The 20,394-nt window shown below is 32.7% G+C and overlaps 1 protein-coding gene across 1 annotated transcript; it reads right to left on the bottom strand.

Annotated features, from left to right (window-relative positions):
- Positions 1-73: 73 nt before the first annotated feature.
- Positions 74-6,645, bottom strand: LOC104106374 (leucine-rich repeat receptor-like protein kinase TDR). Its single transcript, XM_009614910.4, has 4 exons — positions 4,392-6,645; positions 3,619-3,898; positions 2,972-3,180; positions 74-497 (listed from the first exon to the last, which is right to left on the bottom strand). The coding sequence occupies exons 1-4, from the start codon at positions 6,583-6,585 to the stop codon at positions 97-99; spliced, it is 3,084 nt and encodes a 1,027-aa protein (XP_009613205.1). The 5' UTR covers positions 6,586-6,645; the 3' UTR covers positions 74-96.
- Positions 6,646-20,394: the final 13,749 nt, after the last annotated feature.

Genomic DNA, 20,394 nt, shown 5'->3' with positions numbered 1-20,394 from the left:
AAAATATTGACTTCTCCTATACCAAATTACCAATCCCCCACAATTTGAAGAGAAAAAGAGACAAAAAAAAACAAACAAACCAAATTTCCAATTATATTAACACTCAACATTGGTCTTTTGTGCCAAAGAAAAAGCCGCAGTTGCACTACCACCACCATTCGTAGACAACTTTCTTTCAGGTTTGGCTTCATGTAACATAGACACAACATCCCTCATAGAAGGTCTATCAGCCGGATTTCGGCTAGAACATAGCAACGATATCCTAAGTAACAACATCATTTCCTCCCTCACCCGAGGACATGAAGCGCCAGCACTTTTATCCAACACGCTATTTATACCATTTTTGTTCTTCATTTTGGACCTCACCCAATCAACAAGGCTATTTCCATCACCAAATTCTGGATCTACCGATCTTTTTCCGGACAAAATTTCCATTAGCACCACCCCATAGCTGTAGATGTCACTTTTCTCATCCACTTGCAATGTATAAGCATATTCTGCAAACGTACAACATACTTAGTAAACTAGTACTACTACATTTTAATGGACTTGGATTAGTACTTGTACTACGAATTCAGAAGTTTTAGAAGTAAGATAATTAAGTAAAACATAGCTATCTAGCACGAATAAATGGGTTGTCTCGAAATGGAAATAATTTGGAGTGCTTTCCTCTTTAACGGCCTTAGAAGGTGAGAATTCGGATTAGTCGGCGCCTCAACGCGGATACTGGACAACAATAACAACAACAAAAAATTCAGTGTAATATTGTAAGTATGGAGGTAGTGTATAGCCAGACCTTGCCCCTACCTTGAGAAGATAGAGAAGATTGTTTTCGATCGGTAGACCCTCGACTCAAGAAAAAAAGAGATAAAAAGGGTAAAAAAGTTCCTGAAGGATAAAAGGAAAGAATAACAACTAGCATCAACACAAGCAGACCAATCAGAAAACTTATGTGAACGAAACAACAAGAAATTTAAGAAGGGGTATTATCATTTCTAGCCCGCGCCAGACACTACTTACATTCGATAGCCGAAAATATATAAATTTACATATCTTTTGACTATTATTTTAAGAACGATCATACAATATCATTTTTCCATTTAAGAACATCGTACACTATGTGGAAAACCAAAATTTTTTTAAAAAATTAAATGGGTTATCATAACATATTGTCTTATAGCGCCAAGGAAATCTAGAAAGTTTGACTCTTTAATATTAAGGTCTAGTAATAAATTAGGGGGATTAATCATCCTGAAGATTCAGATAATATTTTGGAAAAATCTCTGTGGGTCCAAAGAATAACATAAAGTAAAAATCAAAATTAAAGCCTAAGGGCCAATTCACGCGCAATTAATACTGCCCATGGCCCCTAAAAGGTTAAAACTATAGTAGTAAATCACGGCGAGAAAAAGCAAAAAAAAGAAGGTGATAATAATGGTGCCACCCTTACACTTGTGATGATATGAGAACTTTCTTGAAAATACATATTTTTAACAAATTCATACCTATCATCACAAAGCACTAATAAACTCTCTCCTAGTATGTAAAATTTTAGAAACAGAGAGAAATATTTCTTTAAATATTGGTGCACAAGTTCAAAATATGACCTAGGTCTCCCAGAATTGATTATTGTAACATAGAAGATTCCTATAAGCTGAAACTTGAAACTTGACACATGAAAGTGGACAGAAACGAGTAACATAGGGGTGACCTAGTTATCAATGAAATGAAGTGTTGGTATGAAATTTTAAATTCAAATATCAGTAGAAGCTAAGTAATTTTTTTGCCTCTACCTAAATTTTGATGGAGCAAAATATTCGAGCAAACTAGCACAAATATTACGGTTATGAAAGAAAAGAAAAAAAGGAAAAAAATTCAAAAATAGCAAGATTTACAAGTAGTAATTGAAAAATAGACACAATTTTAAAAGTAATCGAAATTTAGCCAATTTCATAGAAAGATAAATCTGAACGAAAATACTGTTCAAAATCCAGAAAATATTCTGCCATAATATAATAGAGTTTAATTTTTTTTTATATGTGAACTTCCAGCATAATATACTGGAGTTCTGGTATAATATACTGGTTCAACATAATATACTGGAAGTTCATACACCAATCTCCAGTATATTATGCTGAAACTTTTCGTGTTACAGTAAAATAATAATTATTTTTTAATTATCGATTTGAAAACTGATTAGAGAAAAAAAAAAGTGGATGGAAACGATGAAGATAGATATGTTCACCAAATACAGTATTTTATGACATGACACCACGTTAAGCACGTAAGTGACCCCTTTTCGTCACCCTACAGAACGAACTAAACCGACAGGATGCGATAGATTTTTGGATAAACATTACACAACAGAAAAAGCACAAACCAAGCATAAAATAAGATACGTTGGACATTCCAAATTTTCTTTTACATAGTCAATAGGGACAGAAAATTTAATCAGATTTTGCTGATCATATAAGGTGTATTTTCATAATGGAAGTCATTTTTTAAGAATGTCATTTTTATGATAGATATTTTTGAGAACTAAATATGATTAGAAAAATGATGTTCGAGTTCCGCCTAATAGAAAGGAAAATCCGGTATATATAAATTATTACCCCATTAAATTCGGATTCGCACCAGAAAGTACTACATTGGAAGGTAAATAACTCCCTAACAAAGACGACTACATACTCAAGACTCGAACACTAGATCTCTGATCAATGATTAATGATAAAAAAGTACTTAACACCCACAACCTTTGTTAGTAACATTTTATGATATTTGTGATTACCTCATTGAAAACATTTTTTGGAGAAAAGATTTTCTATGGAAAAAAGATTTTCGATCGTACCAAACACACACTAGACAAATTAGATTTCGAATTTATGTGTTGTGGTTCAAATTGTATTCTCTTGACTGTTGAACTGATTCCCTGAGAATAATCCTTTAAAATTAAAGGGATTAAAAAACTTACCAGGTGCAATGTAGCCATAAGATCCAGCAATAACGGACATAGATTCATCACACTGAATCAATTTAGCAACTCCAAAATCAGCAACTCTAGCTTCCATTTCTCCATCCAAAAGAATATTACTAGGTTTTAGATCACGATGAACAATTACAGGATCACAATCATGATGTAAGTAGCAAATTCCTTGTGCCACCCCTAGTGCAATTTTGTACCTAGTAAATCAAACAACAATAACTATGTTTTAGATTCAAATATCGAGGTCCGCAATATGAAGTTTCAATACTTCTTCGTATAAGTTCAACTCACGTCATTAAAATAATAAAAACATATATAATATGATCAGTGGCGTATGCAGGAATTTTCGTAAACGATGTAAATATTTGAAGAAATAAAAAAGGAATAATTTATTGTAATGGCAAACGGTATCACTTTTATATTTATACCCAATAATTACATATAAATTACGGGAGAAAATTCGACGAAGCGGTGTCACTTGAGTATGATTTTACAAGTGGGGTATATGGAGGATAGAGTACGCTGATATCTTACCTCTACCTTATGTGAGGTAGATAAACTGTTTTCAATAGACCATTGACTCAACTCACGTCATTATCATTACCAAATAAATTTGAAGTGAAGAAAAATTGTACCTAGTAGACCAATCAGCCACCAAATTTGTATCTTTGTTCTTGCCATGCAACAAGTCATCTAGGTTTCCATTAGGCATATACTCATACAACAACATGGTACACTCATTGTTACTGCAACAACCTAATAGTCTCACAATGTTCCTATGTCTTACGTTGCCTAAGACATCAACCTCAGCTAATACACCCCTTCTTTTCCTTATTGTCTCCTTCACCTGCTTCCCCCATAGCTTCTTCACCGCTATGATGTCGCCACCTGGCATTTTTGCCTTGTACACTGTACCTGAGGCAGATCAAGATGAATCAACGTTCTGAGTTATTATTGATGTAGTTCGGATTTCGAGAGTCAAACTTCTTGAAAATGAAATTTTGTAAGTTTTTGAAGATTTTAAGAAAATGAGTTTTACAAAAGCCCACTTTTTTTAAAAATTGAATTTTTTTTTTCCCAACTCACAAAACTGCAATATTTTTTCAAGTGAAATACAAGTCCAAACATAATTTCAAATTCCAAATACTATTTTTCAACTTAACTCCAAATATTATATTTTAAAAAAATTTACAGTTTTTATGACAAAACGACTAAAGTTTTTTTGAAATAAAAATACATATTTGGAAACTATATAAAAAGTTCTTCAGGTCACAGTATTTTGACAATTCAGAATATTAAAAATGCATATCAAAAGCTTGCGACAAAAAAATAATCTCATTTGACTTTTGAAATCGGAGCTGCATCACATAAATTGAGACAAAGACGTAATATTTAGGATGTTTCTTACCTGCAGATCCCATTCCTAGTATCTTGTCTGTGGTTGTTATGCTTTCCAGGACATCATCTGCCGTGAAATTTAACCTTTTAAATGCTGTTAATTTCCACGGTCCAATTACCTTATCACTTGAAAATCTTTGGCTATAATTCAAATAGAAACATCGGACACCCACAAAGAGGAAACACAATACTACTCCAAATGCTACAACCCCAATCCAGATTATTGCACCGGCGCCCGTTTGTTTGGGTTGTCGCCGAATTTCTATTTCCCCGTCGTTGAGTCTGTCCGTCCTACACGGTTTATGTATAATAATACCACAAAGATCTTCGTTTCCAATGAACGACGACGGATGAAATGTAGAAAATATTGATCCTGAAGAAGGCAATGGACCTGTTAATTGATTATATGACACGTTAAAATGTTCCAATGTACTAGACTTGCCAAAATTTGAAGGAATTGTCCCAGTGAGAAAATTATGTGACAAATCAACGTCTGTTATTGAAGGAATTGCAGATATTTCCCAGGGAATGATTCCAGTAAGCGAGTTTCGTCGAAAATTTAACGAAATTAGCTTTTCACAATGTTCAATATCCCATGGAATACTACCATTGAGATTATTTCCTTCAATCTCAATTTTGTACAAATTTTCACACCCTTTAAAATCAGGAAGCTTTCCAATAAGTCCACTGTAACTTGCGGAGAATATCTGTAAACTCTGCGCTTTCCAAATATTTTCAGGCAACTCGCTGTTAAATGAATTCTCAGATATGTTCAAGTACTCCATTTTCACGGCATTTCCAAAATCTTTTGGAATTGTACCTGAAAAATTGTTCTTGCTGATATCCATGTATGTGAAATTTGGCAAAAACCCGAATCCTAAAGGAATCGAGCCGTTGATTTTGTTGTCTTGAATTCTCAACCGCGATAATGCTGTGCAATTTGCTAAGGATGAAGGAATCTTACCACTGAACTGGTTTGAAAAAAGGATGAGTTTAACTAACTTGTTGCTAAGACAAAGATTTGGTGGAATGGGACCATACAAAGAATTTGAAGAGACATCAAGTTTTTGTAACTTTGCATTTGATCCTAATTTTTGTGGTAAAATTCCAGTGAGTGAATTATTCCAAAGAGATAATAATTCAAGATTTGGTAGCTCACCAATTCCTTGTGGTATTTCACCTGTTAAATTATTGTTCATCAAATATAACATATTCAGCTCCTTTAATTCTGAAAATCCAGTTGGAATTGTGCCAAAGAGATGATTATCTGATAAATCCAGTGATTTCAGCAATGTCAGTTTGGAAAAACTCTGAGGAATTTTGCCAATAAAATGGTTCTTGAAAAGAAGTAAAAATTCAAGATTTTTCAAGTTTCCTAATTGAAATGGAATTTCACCAGAGAGATTAGCTTGAGAAATGTCTAAATAGGCCAAATTTGATAAAGAGGAAATTTCAGAAGGAATATTGCCAGTGTAATTGTTGTATCCAATTTCTATATGTTCAAGTTGGTTCAAGAAACTTAACTCAAGTGGGATTTTACCACACAGTAAATTTCCAGCCAAGTGTAAAAATTTCAATTTTTTGAAATTTCCAAAACTTGTTGGAATTTCACCATCAAAGTAACTTCCACCAAGATTTAAGTACTCAAGATTTTGAAGTTGAACAATTTCTTGTGGCAAAGGGCCAGTGATGCTATTGCTATAGGCATTTAAATGTGAGAGAGATTTGAGCTTAGTAATGCCAAGTGGAAATGTTGAATTAAAAGAGTTGTGACTAATGTCAAGTGTCCTAAGGAAAGGAAATTGGAAAATAATTGTTTGTAGAGGACCATCAAAAGAATTTCCACTTAAATTTAAGTGGTGTAAATGTACCAAGAATCTAATATCTTGTGGAATTTTACCAGAAAGATTTCTTCTTGAGAGATTAAGTGTTGTAATTTGGCTTGTTTTTGTGTCACATTTAATGCCAGACCATGAACACCAAAAGGGTTGAAAACTAAATTTTGAGAAGGTGGTTGTGGGATTCCAATCTTGGAATGTATTGTTAGGATCTTGAAAAGAAGATTTTAAGGACAAAAGAGAAATGAGTTGAATTGAAAGATTTGAAGTAGAGGTGGTGGTAATGGACAAAACAAGTGGAATTTTTGTGAGAAAGAAGAGAATTGAGAAAGATGTAGTGAGAAAGAGAGAAAGGAAATGGTTCATGGTTTTGGGGTTGTGTTTGTGTAGGAAATGGTTGAGAAATAGGCTTTGTAAAGAGTGGTAAATTTAAGGGAAGTAATGTTTTGTTGGTTAGAATTGCTTTTTCTTAGTGTTGGATATAGAGGATGTTTCATGATGATTAGTTACCTAGTTTGTTTTGTTTGTCTGAGTAGAGAGGGGGAAAGGAAAGGAAAAGAAAAGAAAAAGAGTCATATGTAAAATTCAAAGGATTTGACTTGTATATAGTGATAGTGTAAAAAAATTATTATTTTTTCCTTTTTCTTCCCATACCAGTAGCTTTACTATTATGGTTTCTTTTTCTTAGTTTTCAATTACTTCCTGATGCTACTTCTGCTTTAATATATTATTAGATTACTATTGTTTCTGCATGTTTCCCTTCTTGATTCCTGCATCACTTGTTCTAAATTGTTGTGTTTATATTTGTAGGGTCTATGAAAAATATTTTCTTTATCTGTACAATGTCGGGGTAAAGTCTGCATACACATTCTCTTTCCCAGATCTCATTTGTGGGATTACACTGACTATATTGTTATTGTTATATAGTAGGATTACACTAACTATGTTGTTATTGTTATATAGTAGGATTACACTGACTATGTTGTTATTGTTATTTGTGGGTCACTAATCTTATTTATAATAGACGACTATATATAATTATCTTTTAAATAATCTAATAATGTACAAATTCTTTTACACTATTAGTGTATAGGATTTAAACTCAAATTCCAATACCTCAAATTCAACAATACCAATTTTTCCTCTTCCTCTAAGTTTTTTGTTGTTACTTCTTTATGTAACTCCCATGCTTCTATTCACACAATTCATCACCATTTGGTAAAGCTAACAAGTCTATTTCTCTGTTTTCTTTTGCTTTTTGTGCCTCACATCTTTATTTCTTAGTATTTTCTTTTCTCCTTTGTCTGCTCTGTTGCAATACTTTTTGATTTTTCTTTGATTTATTTTCTCCTTCTCTTTTTTGTTTTATCTAGGCACCACTTTTTCATCATTCCTTGTTTTCTTTTTCTTTAACCATCCCAAACAGAATGATATTGATTTTTGGCAATAATAGTGGCAATGTCTCTAGCAGTCTCAGGATCCAAGAAAGTAATTTTCCATTTCTCCCAATTTTTAATTTTATTGGTCCTCCTTCTCTTTTCATTTTTTCAGCATATTTTCTTCTTTTTCTATACTTTATACTACTAAACAAAATACTGATTCCAAAAGAATAACTTCATGATTAAGATGTTACAATTTGAGCGTTGATACTAGAATTTTAGATTTACTCAAGTGATACTTATATTTAAGTTTTAGAGAATTCAATTTTAAAAAAAAAAAAAACGAAATATGGAACGATATACAGTCCAATCAATCTCCTCCAACATATTATAGAAGGCTTTGACAATCAACCAATCTAAGATTGAAATTGAATGTTATAAATATATTATATTATGGATGTGCCTCAGTTGTAAATAAGCTTCCTGAATAAGCTTATTCATATTGGATTCCGCCGTAAATATGTTTATATATTTAGTACTCTATTGGAAATAAATTTCTTGAAGAAGCTTATCATTTCGACACTCCGTTGTGGATAAATATTACTTCTTTAGAAGATTATCTATAACTGGTACAATAACATCTTACAAGAAGTTTACACATCAGCTTGCCGTAGGAGCTTACAAGCAGCTTACACAGCAACTTGCAGTAGCAGCTTACACAGCAACTTGTAGTAGCAACTTCCTTTCTTCTATAAATATAAGAGATTTCAGTTCATTATGTACATGAGTTTGAAGTTGAATAATATATCAATCTCTCTCTATACTTGTCTTCGATTTATTTACTTTACAGTTTTTATTTTATAACATTGAACATATTTTTTATGTCTTTTCGAGAAATAAATGATTTTTTTTTTGTTTGCAAAAAATGTACTCAATTTCATATGTGTAACAATTCTGCTAAGATCTTTTTGTTAGTTAAGGGATGAATCTTCTGAATGATATTACGAATTTGAATATTACTGGCTTTTTGAACATTGTTGCATAATTACATATTCCCTTCTTCCTATTAATTATGTTCAAGAGGGGAAAATAAATAAAAATATTAAACACTGGACCATCGATGAAAGATCACATATTTAACCGAAACATAAAACATTCGCAAAAGGTTTAGTTCACTATATTAAATAAACTGCTAATAAGCATAATTTTCAGGTGCTATCCTAATATTCACTTGTTTAATGATTATTATTTTTTGGACAATAGCGAAGTGAATAATGTATTTAATACCAGCTATTTCCTATCAATTTGACTTTGGTAATTTTTTAAAAATGATGGGCATTACTTTGTATCATTAAAGATACTCAAGTGTATTCATTGACAAAGAATAAAGTTATAACACTGTCTCCAATTGTTTCCCTTTACTGTACTACGAAAAATCTAGAATTTACATAGTGTTACTATTTATTCAGAACTTCCGTCAACAGGCACTTTCAATTGTAACAGCATTAAATTGGGTAAGATAGATATTTGGCCGCGCGATAAAAATAATTGTATTTACTAGCTAAATAAATAAAAATTATATATATTACATTGATATATAATAACTATATATTCTTTCAGCTATTATTTTTAGTAAAACTACGCAATATAGCCGCTCCCAAAAATAATAGTTGACGCATTGATGTTTTTTGTACAGTAATATATTATACATATAATATATATATTTTATACATATTTCTCTCTCTCTCTCTCTCTCTCTCTCTCTCTATATATATATATATATATATATATATATATATATATATATATGTGTGAAAATATAATTATTTTTTACTGACTAAATAAATATATAACTTACTCATTATTTAGAGAGCAACTATGCTATTTAGTTTTCCAATTAAATTCATACGACCTTAGAGAAATCCCAGTCAGGGCAGAAGTAGACCCAAAGATTAAGAGGGCAAAAAACATAAATAGACAAAATTTAAGAAAAATATTCACAAACATAGCAACAATAGATATTTTGCATTCAAAACAACTAAATAATTATATTTCTAGTAGAAAGCTTTATACCCTTACCTACAATCACGCTCTGAAGTGCTCATTTCCTTAAATATAAAACCAAAAGGTTTGAATTTCACATCTAATAATGAAATTGTCATTAATTATGATTTTATTGGTACTTTCTCTCTATTTCAATTGGTAACGTTTTATTTGGTGGTATAACTATATTTTATTGATAAACGTGAATGCTCGTATAATAGTGCATACTTGGATGAATAAGTGATATTTATAATATTTAGATATTATACAAATTATATAATTTGTATAATACATTAATATTTATTTGATAAGTATATTATGAAGTATAAATTAAATATTATTAGTATAAAATTTTATTTTATTTGGATATACATAGTATATAATTCTTTTTCTCAATATGATAAATATATATGACGTATATTCGGAGTATTAAATTTTATAATATAAAATATACCACATATTTATTGTATAAAAATATTATATATTTAGAGCACATTGTAGTTGTTTAAATATTATATAGTATTATTATTATATATGAAGTATAAAAATGACTCATGAATGCTTCACGTTTAAAGCCGTTCATTTTATTAGTGATTGAATTTTGTGGAAGGGAGAGAAAATAGTGAAAAGAAAGAGAAAATTATGGCATAAAGGATTCTTAAATTTATTATGACAAATTTATACTAACAAAATAACATAAATCATTAAATTTATTCTAGAAAGATACGATGAATCTGTAAATGTTATATTCAAATGTAATAGAATATAAAATTATTAAATAAAAAAATATGTGGTTATACAATGTGCGTTTTCTAAATATTTAATGAATTTAAGTTACATTACTTCATACATAAACTTGTCGGATTTTTAAAAGCCGATACATAAAGTTGTCGGGTTTTTAAAAGTCAATACATAAACTTTTTATTTTCCCATTTGAACACTCGAACTCATTTTTTCCATAATTAATAAACACATCTGACAAGAGACCATGCGCGCGTGTATTACACATACACATACGTGTTCATCCAGTCAGCAAATGACCAATGGATGTCTTACACGTCAAGGGCACGAAAATCCTAACCCTGGTCCCCTCTTTCATTCCATAGACCGACCCCCCTCCCCTCATTTAACATCTCTCTGACCAAACCCTCCCTTGTTCATTCCAGAATTTTGATGATCAGAGAAGGTGAAAAGAATCTGAAAAGTGAGGGGATCATATGTAAGGCCCATAGGCCATCATAGTAGGCACGCAATAGGCCATCATATGTAAGGCCCTTCTCGCCATCGATGAACTCTCCATAAGTTCGAAAAACCTTTTCGAGAATGGCATTGATCTGCTTATCGCTGAATTTGACCCTAGGGTTTACAGCAACCACCAAAATTGATCATAATCACTCACCCCCTTCCAAAATCGATCATAATCACTTACCCATATTTGTTGTTTTCGTTTATTATCTGTTAATCGAGTTTCGTTTAGTCCAAGTGATGCAAAACTTAGCTTTAACTCCACAATGACAAAATATACAACTTTTCATCATTTTTACGGTCTGAAAAAAATTAAAAAAATTAAAAATGGAGCTTCAAATTTTACAAGAAGGAGGAATTAAGCTTTAGATTTTTAAAAATGGAGTAAGAGGGTATTTTAGAATGAATGAATAAGAAGACACTTAAATACAACCCATTTTGTACTGTTGGGCATTGAGAAGGGGGTTTTCACGCTCATGTGCGTCATGTTCCTCACGCGGACTGCTGATTAGGACCAACTGACGCCACATGGGCATGGTCAATGGTCAAATGTGTTTATTAGTTACGGAAAAAATGATTAGGCAAGACATGGCGCAACTTTAGTTGACCAAGGACATGACCCTTGATAGGAAGTTATGGCGGTCGAGGATTAGGGTAGTAGAGTATGTAGTCTAGAGTGTTCATAACAATAGTATTGGCACGCAGTCTCGCTTTTTGTGGGCAGTTCGTTTTTATGACTAACCGTAATTTTCTTTTATTGTTGATTACCTTAATATCTTATTATTTTTATTTTGCTTTTATATGGCTTTTTGGTACTGTCCCTTCTTGTCTATATTTTCATTAATGTGGTGCTTATTATGCTTTCCTGAGCCGAGCGTCTATTGAAAATAGCCTCTCTATCCTTACAAGGTAGGGGTAAGGTCTGCGTCACACTATCCTCCCCAGACCCCACGGTGTGGGATAAAATTAGGTATGTTGTTGTTGTTGGAAAAAATGAGTTCGAGTGTTCAAATGAAAAAGTTGAAAGTTTATGTATCGGCTTTTAAAACCCCGTCAAATTTAAGTGGCCAAGAAGCCATTTCGCCTAGATCTAAATGTCCAAACAATTAAAAAAGTTAAACTCCAAAAAAAATGAATTTTTCATATTTTTATTACCATATAGATGAGAGAGAAATATTTAATAAAGAAGAAGGGAATAAAATAAATCCCGGATTTAGTGAGATCTATTTATTTTTTTAACCCCCCAAAATAATAAAAAAAATCTTTATTTATTGAAATAAACCACAAGTGATGGATGTTATATATATATATATATATAGTCTTAAATAAGAGACCTATCATGTAAAAATCTCAAGACCAAAAGGGTAGAGCGCAGTTACAGGATAAGTGTTGTGCCCCCACAATTAAGTGGGGCGCAACTTTGGTTATGTCTCCTTCATACCCATCGTTCACAAAAGAAAAAATAGCCAGATTTTTTAGTGATAATTGAAAAATAGATATAATTTAAAAAATAATTAAAATTTAATCACTTTTCATGTAAAGATAAATCTGAACGAAAACATTATTCAAAATCCGAAAAATATTCCTGCATGATATACTGGAGTTCCAGCATAATATGATGAAAATTCATACACATGTGCTTCAATCTCTAATATATTACGCTGAAATTTTTCATGCGTTGAAGTTTCAGTATGAAATTCATACACAAATATACTAATCTCTAATATATTATACTAAAATTTTTATATTACAGTAAAATAATAATTATTTTTTAATAATTTTACAAACTCTAGCTATTTTTAGTTATCAAAGTTCAAAACTGGTAGCTCGTGTTATTTTTACACTTTTGGCGTCATATTGTTTGGTGGTTCCCTAAATACAGTAATACGTGTGTCTCGTCAGGCTTTACTCGCGTGGGGAGTCTGGGTCCCACAATCCTCTGTTAGGTGGGTCCCTCTGGGCGTGAACTCTGTTTCAAACTCACTGCCGTTATAATTTTCCCAGTGCTAAGTCTTGCTAGATAATTATTATTTCCTTTTCGGGTTATGTGAACCTTTTTTTTTTTATCAGTTCAAAAAAAATAATTTTTTTTTAAATTTAGAAATAATTTTACTTAAAATTATAATTCTATATTTAATAAAAATCTTTTATAACCACACAAATACTCTGAACCCCTTTTTGAATTGTTTAGGATCACAAATTCTAAAATTTTTTATTTTTTCTTAAACTCTGTGCCCAGTCAAACAGTTTCATATAAATTGGAACGGAGGGAGTATCTCTTTCATTATGATTTAAAGCTAGCATGTGGGACCCATGAGCCACGTAATAGGTGAACCTTACATAAGTTATATTATTATGTGACACATAAAATAATTTTTTTTTAATCTCTATGTTAAAGTGTTAATTTAATTAAGGAATTAACTTGTATACACGAATAATCCAAATTTACACTATTAATATATATATATATATATATATATATATATATATATATATATATATATATATTCTAATGTTATAGTAGGCTATTGACTTATTGGTCAGGTTCCTAATTAACTATTCTACTTAATGTGACTGTTACAACTTACATGTATGACTTAACAGAGTAAAAATTCATTTTATACTACTCCATATTACTATACAACAACAATAACATATTCAGTATTATCCCACATCGTGTGGTCTGAGGAGGGTAGTGTGTACGCAGACCTTACCCCTACCTTGTGAGGATAGGAGGTTATTTCCAATAGACCCTCGGCCCAGAAAAGCATAATCACCACATTAATGAAAATATAGACAAGAAGGGACAGTACCAAAAAGCCATATAAAAACAGAATAAAAACTTATAAAATAAAAAATAAATTTTTTTATTTTGAGTCGAATGTTTATCGGAAATATATAGTTTCTTTACATTCACAAGGTACGGATAAGGTCTACATATATAGTACCCTCTTCATATTTTACTTGTGAGATTACATTGGATATGTTGTTATTACTCGTATGACTTAATCGAGTAAAAAATTCATTTTATATTGTATTACTTACTAGATAAAAGCTGAACTCTAACACTATATGCTTTTGAGTGGAGTTCTTCCCTCAAAAATCCATGCACAGGCTAGTTCGTTTTCCTCGGACTACCTTTATGATACTTTAATAATCACTATAAATAGCCACCTATTAATTTGTAAGGCAGTAGCCAATAATTCTAAAAACCTAGCTCAAACTCCTAAATCACCGCTAATGGCAGAGCCAAGATTTTTACCAACAGAATTCGAAATATTAAAAATAAATACACGAACAAGTCAAAAAGATTTAACATCTACAAGCATAAAAAATAATTTTAACTTTATATATATTGTTTGAGCGGAAGTCAATGAGCCGTCGCGATCATCGAATATATAAAATATATATATATATATATTGTCACACACACATAAAATATATATTGTCACACACACACACATATATATATATATATATATATATATATATATATATATATATATATATATATATATATATATATATGAGGGTATCATTTTGTATCTTTTTCATGACAGTGAATTTCAAATTTGTATTGTTCGAAACCCACAATAAAAAATAAAAGTAGAAAAGGGTCGACTGAATATGACTAAACAACAAATCCTACCACAAAAGAATGCAATGATAGTGTCAGAGTGTTGATTAAATAAGTATATATATAAGGATTATTTATGTGGGAGCGTAGCTTCTACTGTTTCTTCCTTTAATTAAAATGTTGGTTAAAGCGATTGCTTGGATTTACTTTGTCATGGTTACCAACTTTATAGTTTTCAGCCAAAATACATACATACATATATTTACGTATATAAACTTTCTAGTTGTTATTGTTACTTTAAATACAATATTTGTTTTCGTTATTATTTAAATTTTATTGTATCACTCGTATTGATAAATTTTTTATTATGTAATGAGCAATTTGATGTGATCACATCATTACCTTTTTTTTCTCATCTTGCCGTAATTATAAATTTATTTTACTCTTTATCATACGTTTTTTAATAATTATTTTATCCTATCCTATACTTTTTTTGGTAATATTATAAGCTTATTTTACGAATTGCCGGTGTATGATATTATTGTATACGGGTAAAACCGAGCTCGATGTTAGATCGAGCATCCAACACGGTAAGCCGGGGTCGAAATATGGTAATCGGGTAAAGTCGAGCTCGAAATTCGATCTAGCATCCAACACAATCAACGAGGATCGAAATATGGTAATTAAGATCGGACCCAGAGCATTGTCAACATTAGTCATCGAAACCACCAGATTTACCTTCGAGTTTACCAAAGACGTAACCGGTCCCGGTTCTAACGGTCTCAAAGAAAGCCTTGCCAACTTATCCGATAGGGGTCCGCAATTCCCGCAACTAACTGGTCATTAAGGTGAAAATCACGGAACACGTAAAAAAAGGGACCAACTATTAGAAAATCAAGGACTTTAGCCTTTTATAGAACAATAAAATAATACCTTAAAAGGTAGGTCTCCCCTAATATACAGAGGGGACCTAACAATTTATTGGATATGTTGTAAATTACACTCATAAACAATATATCATTATTAGTTCTTGAGGCACTTACATTCTTTGGTTATGTGGTACCGAACTGAAAAAATAATGGTACGTTTCCGATCGAGATATGCACTCAGAGCAGGAAATTTACCGGCCAATCTCGTTCTCGAAGAGGGCCCACTTGCTTCCTGGGATTGGCTTTTCCTCGGTATATCTAAGTCTCCCAACCCGGTAGCATCTTCCTTTGCCGTCGAATCCACGCCATCGAAGATACCGCGGAAAAGGTCATTCGTTCCATGAGTCCCTTCAGCGGGGCATTTTTTAGTAGCTTGCGCCTCGTTAAACATCGATTCTCTAAATGAGGGTGACTCGACAATCTCTATTTCGCCAAGTGCTTCCTTCGAAGCGTTGCCCGCAGCTTGCGAGGCTTCGGCCCTGGCCGCCTCAGTTTCTCTAACTTGATGATGGTCAACCTTACCCACATCCGGCTCGGAAGCTCCTTGCCCATTGGGCTGAGGCGGCACGCTATCCATCAGATCAAAGGCCCCTCCTTCCACATCGGATTCATCTCTCAATCGGTGGAGTGAATCCGGAGACGGTGCTCGAGCACTGGTGCTTTCCTTGGGTTTTAGCACCAATCGCCTCTTCAATTTGTCCTTCTCGGGGCCCAGAGAACTCGGAGCCTTTTTTCTTTTCTTTTCTTTATCCTGCTTCGAAGCAGGGGGCTCAGTGAAGACATCATTGTCAGCGGATAGAGGCCTCATTTCAACATCTTTTGGTAAACCTGCAAAAAGAAAGTAAACAAATCAGAAATCGACGGCGTGAAATTAAGGTCAAATGTAACTTAAATAAAAATATCACCTCGGGAACGGGCCTCCCATCGGCCCTTCGAAAGCTCATGCCACGAACTCTCGGAGTATGATCTCTGTGTTGCAATACCCTCGACCCACTCCTTGAGTCGAGGAACTGCTTCCGAAATCTGAGCGACAACTGCACCACCACAAGGCACTAATGAAAAAAGAAAAGGAAGGGAAGCGTAATGAACAAAACCTTGAAACTAATATTGTACTTACGTGACATGTTCCAATTCTCAGGAAATGGCATATAATCGGCATGGATTAAATCCGAGGACTTCACTCGGACGAATCGGCCTAACCAACCTCGGTCCCGGTCTTCATCGATGCTCGAGAACAGGGCCTTACTAGCCCGGCGTGCAAGCTTGATTAATTCCCATCAATAGAGTCGGGGACTATACAAACGCATGAGATGGTCGATGGAGAATGGATACCCCTCGATCTTGCTCACGAAGAAGCGGAGCAGAATTACTATCCTCCAGAACGAATGATGAATTTGACAGAGGGTCACCTCATACCTCTTACAGAAGGTAATGATGGTCGGATCTAAGGGGTCCAGCGTGAAGGGGTAAGTGTAAACACTTAAAAAACTCTCCACGTGGGTAGTAATCGCTTCCTCGGGCGTAGGGACCACTACGTGCTTATCAGCCTAGTTGCAATCTTCATTGACCTTGGTGAAGACACTCTCGATGACCGAGCATATATATCTCGAGATCGGCTCACACCGACCCGGTACCGAGGATATTTTTTCGACCTTGAAATCGGCTTCGGTTGAGCACCCCGTAAGAATAGAACGGATTTTGAAGTCTTTGCCATTACTTTTAAATAGTGAAAAAGTGGAGAAATGATGGTGTTGATGAAAGAGAAGGTGTGATTGGCAGATAGGCAACTCTTATGGAAGCTTTCAGAAAACCAGAAGGGAAGAAGTTTGAATGTAAACCAGAAAATCAGAAAGTGAGAGTGATAAAGTTTCTTAAAGCACAAGAGCAAAAAGTTTGAATGTAAAGTTCAAATGAATGGATGGAAGGATATTTATAGTTTTCCAAACGACGGTTCACATCCTGGAGTGGCCGACCATTAACTGACACACATTTAATGCCTGAAAGACTGGACCGACGGGACATTTTAACTATTTTTTGTCGCTTATGTCATGATTTATCGAAGTGAGAATCGGGAGTTCATATCGTTTCTCGTCACCTACTCTCCGAAAAATTAGGGGACTATTTGTATACGGGTAAAACCGAGCTCGATGTTCGATCGAGCATCCAACATGGTAAGCCAGGGTCGAAATATGGTAATCGGGTAAAGTCGAGCTCGAAGTTCGATCTAGCGTCCAACACAATCAACCAGGATCGAAATATGGTAATTAAGACCGGACCCAGAGCATTGTCAAAATTAGTTATCGAAACTATCAGATTTGCCTTCTAGTTTACCGAAAATGTAACCGATCTCGGTTCTAACGGTCTCAAAGAAAGTCTTGCCAACTTATCCGACATGCGTCCGCAATTCCCGCAACTAACCGATCATAACGGCGAAAATCACGGAACACGTAAAAAAAGGGATCAACAGTCAGCAAATCAAGGACTTTTGCCTTTTATAGAACAATAAAATAATATCTTAAAAAGTATGTCTCCCCTAATATACAAAGGGGACCTTACAATTCATTGGATATGTTGTAAATTACATATTTACACTCATAAACAATATATCATTATTAGTTCTTGAGGCTCTTACATTCTTTGGTGACGTGGTACCGATCTGAGCATCTTTCCAACTTGAGGATATCCAACCTCCCTAGGTTGAAATTATCTAATTCGTGTGATTTGCATTTACTATGTCATTATTTATTTTAATCGCATTTTAATTTATATTTCATTATCAAATTAATCCGCATGTCTTTAAAACCACTAACAAATTCAATTGTTATCTGATTTTGAGGGTAAACAATTATGAAACGAAAGAAAACAATAAGATACAATGCAACACAATAGATTAAGATATGATATGTAACATCCATGCAAATGCATTAAGATAAATTAAGAACAGTTATTGTCTCTACTTTTCGTATCAACACTGTAAAAATTTGGTCCCTTTCTCCCTATTTTCACCCTTTATAAAATCTTGAATTTCGCTGAGCACAGTACAAATTAACAGAAGCTGAGAAAGCAGCTGAAAGCTGACAGTCAATATGAATAGTGAATGAGTCCAAAATTATAAAAAAATATGCTGAGCAAAAGCGATTGAATGAGGAAAAGAAAAAGGGAAAAAAGAAAAAGAACATGTCAGCTCAGTTTATACGACACCAATACTGTTTAGACACTCAAATATTTCTTCATTGATTACATTTTCCAATATTTTACATGTTTTAATTATAAAAAATTAAATATTTTGTTCTCGTACTTCAAATCCCATAAATTATTTTGGAACAAAGGAGGTACCAAACAAGAATTGACCCTCAAAGCAATCCATTTCCCTACAGATAGAGGCCATATCAATAGTCTACAAGAACTTCTTTGAATTAATTTCATGAATTATCACTCTAACTTTTATGCTATTGCATCAAAAGTTACTAAACGACTCTTTTTTTTTTAACGAAAAATGTACTAAACTATTTTTGTAACAAAAGTCACTCAATCAGTGCCTAGGAGGAAACTAAAGATACATTTTTTATAATACTTGAGTGACTTTATAGTTGTACAAAATTGCTTAGACTTTTTGTAATACTTAAAAAAAAAACTAAAGTGTTTTCTTAAACAAAAAAAATAGTTTAATAACTTTAGGAGAAAAGAGCATTTCATTTACCACACAATGACTTTACTTTTGTCCTAGTGGAGGACAAAATCATTAAGCTGTGAAGGAGATTGAGAAAGGGCATGTCAAAGTCCCATCTCTAGTCAACAAAACATTCCCTTACACTTGCTTAGGCAAAAAAGGCTATTTCCAAGTAGAGTTTAAGCTTCAAACACTAACGATACGATTGGTTCACTTTATAAGATAGGTATTACTTTGTTGTATTTCTCGCATATCCTTTAAGAAATATTAACGAAAAAAGAAATAAGATTATTCTACTCTTATTTATGTCTTAAGATATAATATCTTTTCATTGAATATTTATTCTATTTATGTGTTATATTCATCGTCAAAAACAATTATTACTGAGGATAAAAAACGAAAAAACAATCAATTTTGTCTTAAACTTCTAAAATAACAAATAATTTGAGAACTATTTTTAGTAAGTTAATATGAGACGGCTACCTCCTGTCCACTTTAATTGTGAAAACAACCAGAAAATCAATTAAAATAGATTGGAGGGAGTAATTAATAACTTGATGAAAATGATACTTATAAGAAAATTCAATTGTAGGTAAATATATTTACACTATAATTTAAATCCTAATAGGACATGTACAATTTAGGAGCGTAGCGAACACGACCTAATCTGCAAAGAGCATTAAATCTTTGTTTCATAATGATCGAATTGAAAATAAGCTGAGCTTTTTGGTGATTAGATAGCTAAAGAAGGTAATTAAGGCATACATGTGACTTTTTTAACTATTCCCATAATTACTCGTTTGGAAACATTTGAACATTAAGAGTGATGTAAGAAATTCAAGATTGACAACAAAAGGATTTCAAAGGAGGCCCCATAAATATCATTGCAACTCATAAATGAAGTTGCTTTAAAGTGAAGATATAGGAGCATTATGTCCCACCTAAAATCGTGTCCAAAGAATAAATAGAAAACAAAATGATTTATGCCTTTTAAATGAAGTATAATTAGTTAAAAAGGAGTAGAAATTATATTGAGATTGTTTGTTAGGAATTTCCAAAAGTATATTTGCTAAATTACAGGAAAAAGGGTATCACGATGCTCTTATTTCCTCTTGATAATCATTTCCTCCAAGATATATAATATTTTGTCCAAGAGACTAATTGATCCTTTGTCTTTCTACTATTTGTAATAACTGTTCTTTTACCCTACCTATAACAAATGAATATAAATGGATAATTATTTTTTTAACAGCTTGTGCCACACAAAATGACATAGCTGTGATTCATTTGCTCTTAAGCATTCAAAAAAATGACAGTGATAGCATTTTCATA

Source organism: Nicotiana tomentosiformis, chromosome 5 (genome assembly GCF_000390325.3).
Source record: "Nicotiana tomentosiformis chromosome 5, ASM39032v3, whole genome shotgun sequence".
In the NCBI taxonomy this organism is placed as follows: domain Eukaryota; kingdom Viridiplantae; phylum Streptophyta; class Magnoliopsida; order Solanales; family Solanaceae; genus Nicotiana; species Nicotiana tomentosiformis.
This window is presented reverse-complemented; position numbering and strand designations above follow the sequence as displayed.

Coding starts and splice junctions, on each gene's coding strand:
- LOC104106374 (XM_009614910.4), bottom strand. CDS start 6,585: ATGAACCATTTCCTTTCTCTCTTTCTCACTACATCTTTCTCAATTCTC. Junction 3,899..4,391: donor ACTAGGAATGGGATCTGCAG/GTAAGAAACATC, acceptor GATCTGCCTCAG/GTACAGTGTACAAGGCAAAA. Junction 498..2,971: donor TTATGGCTACATTGCACCTG/GTAAGTTTTTTA, acceptor GTACGTTTGCAG/AATATGCTTATACATTGCAA.